General features: G+C 47.6%; 1 protein-coding gene across 1 annotated transcript; it reads right to left on the bottom strand.

Moving 5' to 3' along the window:
* Window positions 1-668: 668 nt before the first annotated feature.
* Window positions 669-2700, bottom strand: LOC115742050 (fructose-1,6-bisphosphatase, chloroplastic). The gene is made up of 4 exons (XM_030676134.2): window positions 2199-2700; window positions 1665-1889; window positions 962-1468; window positions 669-864 (listed from the first exon to the last, which is right to left on the bottom strand). The coding sequence occupies exons 1-4, from the start codon at window positions 2628-2630 to the stop codon at window positions 793-795; spliced, it is 1236 nt and encodes a 411-aa protein (XP_030531994.1). The 5' UTR covers window positions 2631-2700; the 3' UTR covers window positions 669-792.
* Between the last annotated feature and the right edge of the window lie 323 nt (window positions 2701-3023).

The following is a 3023-nucleotide window of genomic DNA, read 5'->3' as shown; positions in this document are numbered from 1 at the left end:
CATGAATTGATTAATCATTCCTTCTATTATTGTTTCATCTTGTCACCAGATCATTCTTCAACAATCCTCTGTTTTGAGCATTCAAGCTAAAATAAACTCCCGACATTGTCCTCTGACCTTCAAATTTTCTCGTCCGTCTTCAGGAATCACAATGGCATTGCAACTTGATCCTCGACAAAACACTCTAAAGACAACCAATAAACAAATGTCAGCCCACTCATAATTAGCATGGCCTCTCAGTCACTAGCCCATACAACAAGGGAAACAACGTTGGATATAAAATTCTATTACTTAAAATAGCACACTATATTGTCAGTAATGAAGTTATTTTTCGTTGATTAATTTTTCTAAACGATATGACAAATCATTTTCGGCAAATGTGTTCCCAATTTTGAGTTTTTCAATCCTACAAAAAACCACATGTTTTCGGCGTTAATGCAGTTGCAAAACATTAGGAATAGGAGGACGTTACCTTGACCGGTCAAATGCCAACCACAAGTTTGTGGCTTGGAATAAAAAAATAAAAAATGATATTGTTAAAATAATTTACGACAAGCATATCTCGATTAGTACCTTGTGACCGTCAGCGTAGAATTTTCAGTATGTACATGATAGCCTTACAATGTCAAAAGCAATGTAAGAGAGAGAGAGAGGAGAGAGAGAGAGGATGCGTGGAATCGTGTGACTTCGATTTGAATTTCTACAATTTTTAACGTGAGGGTTCACTACAACATGAAAATGTCATTTTACGACAAGAATTACCCCTGTTCTTCTTCTGGTACAGTGCGATTGCTAAGCAAGGTACTTCTCCAGTTTCTCAACTTCCTCCACGCTCCCAATGTACAACGGCACTCGCTGATGAATCTGTCAAAAATCCCATAACAACAAGCAGAGCTTGTTAATTCATCCTACTGATTTCTACTCAGAAGACACTCTGCAGATAACGCGTCGAGTCACTAACCTCGACGGGTTGTATGTCCAGCACCCGCTGATGACCGTCCGAACCCTTCCCTCCGGCCTGCTCCGCGATGAAGCTCATCGGGGCGCACTCGTACAGCAGCCTCAGCTTCCCATTCTTGCTCTTCTTGTCCCTCGGGTACCCGTAAATGCCGCCGTACAACAGTGTCCGGTGGAAGTCGCCCACGAGGCTCCCGATGTACCGGGCCGAGTACGGCTTGCCAGTCGGGCCGGGGTCCTTGAGGTCGTCCATGTACTTCTTCAGCTTGTCGTCCCACAGCTGGTAGTTGCCCTCGTTGAAGGAGTAGATCTTGCCGGCCTTGGGGATCTGGATGTTTTCCTGGGTAAGCACGAACTCGCCATACATCGGGTCGAGGGTGAAGGCGTACACGCCTTTGCCGATGGTGAGGACGAAGATGATGGAGCTCGAGTACATGCAGTAGCCCGACGCCAGGAGGTTGTTCCCAGGCTGGCACACGTTCACCACGCACCTCTGCTCTGCTTTGTCGAGCTGTGCGGGTGATCATACGCATATATGAGAAAATTCAGCATACAGTTCATTAGCTAATTCTGATCTGGTGAATAGAATCAATCTTTAATTACTCTAACAAATCTAAAAGCTTAAGCTGTTAGATGAATGCGTGGTTTTATATTTAATTACTCTATCGGATCTTTCAGTGTATCAATTAGTCAAAGGGGAGGCTTACGTTGTCGTCATCCCCGATGTCAGCTAGGCACTCGTCATTGGGGCTATAGATACCAAAGATGGAGCCGGTGGAAACGGCGGCATCGATGTTGGACGACCCGTCAAGTGGGTCGAACACCGCAATGTAGTTGCCAGAGTAGCTCTCCTCCACGGCCACTGGCACGTCTTCCTCCTCTGACGCTATTATCCCTGTCCTCCCGCTCGATCTCAGGCAGTTTGAGAACACCTGTGGAGAGCAAAATTATTGCTCGAGACTCCATCAAAGATTTCGTTATCACCATAAGTATAGCCAGTTTTGTGAGTCATGTTGGTCATCTTGGGCTAATTTTAGAGTGAAGCCCTAAGCTTTAATTTGTTTAACCAAATTTAAGTAAGGGATTTGAGAAACTGGTAGTGAAACGGTGCAATCTCAACCCCAAGTGTTATGAATGGTAAAAGAAATTTTGTAGTCATGACGGACCTACCTCTGACTTTGTGTTTAGAGTTCCACTCACAATGTCATGCTAGCAAGACCCAAGAGACGGCGGCCACATACCTCATTGGAGATGACGTCGAGCTTCTTCTGGTCCTCACCCTGGATGTTGACGGCCCCCTGAACCCCTGTCATGTTCGAAATGCCGGCCCGCTGAACAAGCGATGCAATCTGCTTGCACGCCATTGAGATGCTGGACAGCACGATCGTCAGCTCGGCATCGATCACCCCATCCTTCTCCTGCTGCAGCAGCCATGTTGTCAGCGTCAGGATATTGTATCCGGTCTTCTTCTTCACTGTCCCAGCCGTGTCCGTCGCCACCGCCATGCACCTCACCCCTCCTGCCGCGGTGCCAACATGTCTCTTCTTCAGTGAGACGAGCGCCCTGGAGTCTAGCGCGCACAGCTTGAAGGAGGAGAGGTTGGAGAGGGAGCAGGACCTGTTGGAGAGGAGGAGCCGGTGAGGCGCCGCTGCCGATGTGGCTGCTGCGACCATGGCTTCAGGCTTCTTCTACGAGTCTTTCTCTCTCTTGGGTGTCTCCGCAGTGTGCTCTTCTCGCTGCTGCTGCTGCCGCCGCCGCCTCTTCTTCTGCTTCGTCTTCCTCCTGCTGATATTTTCTCTTGGGCTCCGTCGATGGAACGAAGTGAATTTTGGTGAGATTGAGTGGAGCATTGGTGGAGGGGAATGTGAGGCCAGCGACGACTTCTGTAAATCTCGGGGCCCACTTATCCTTCGCATTGGCTTGCGTTGCGTTTTCTGTGATCGTGGTTCCCCACGGCGGACATTATTAATCAAGACTAGATGAGTTCAGTACAAACTACCCAGACTTCAACTCTACATAAAGAAAATTTCACACTTTGCGGGCGAAATACATGGAAATCGTCAAAA

This window comes from Rhodamnia argentea, chromosome 10 (assembly GCF_020921035.1).
Source record: "Rhodamnia argentea isolate NSW1041297 chromosome 10, ASM2092103v1, whole genome shotgun sequence".
Taxonomy (NCBI): domain Eukaryota; kingdom Viridiplantae; phylum Streptophyta; class Magnoliopsida; order Myrtales; family Myrtaceae; genus Rhodamnia; species Rhodamnia argentea.
This window is presented reverse-complemented; position numbering and strand designations above follow the sequence as displayed.

What these genes read in the sequence shown, in the direction of transcription:
- LOC115742050 (XM_030676134.2), bottom strand. Translation starts at nt 2,630, where the DNA reads ATGGTCGCAGCAGCCACATCGGCAGCGGCGCCTCACCGGCTCCTCCTC. An exon ending in TCGACGTCATCTCCAATGAG is followed by an intron (nt 1,890 to 2,198) that starts GTATGTGGCCGC and finishes TGCTCTCCACAG; the next exon opens with GTGTTCTCAAACTGCCTGAG. An exon ending in TGGACATACAACCCGTCGAG is followed by an intron (nt 865 to 961) that starts GTTAGTGACTCG and finishes GATTTTTGACAG; the next exon opens with ATTCATCAGCGAGTGCCGTT.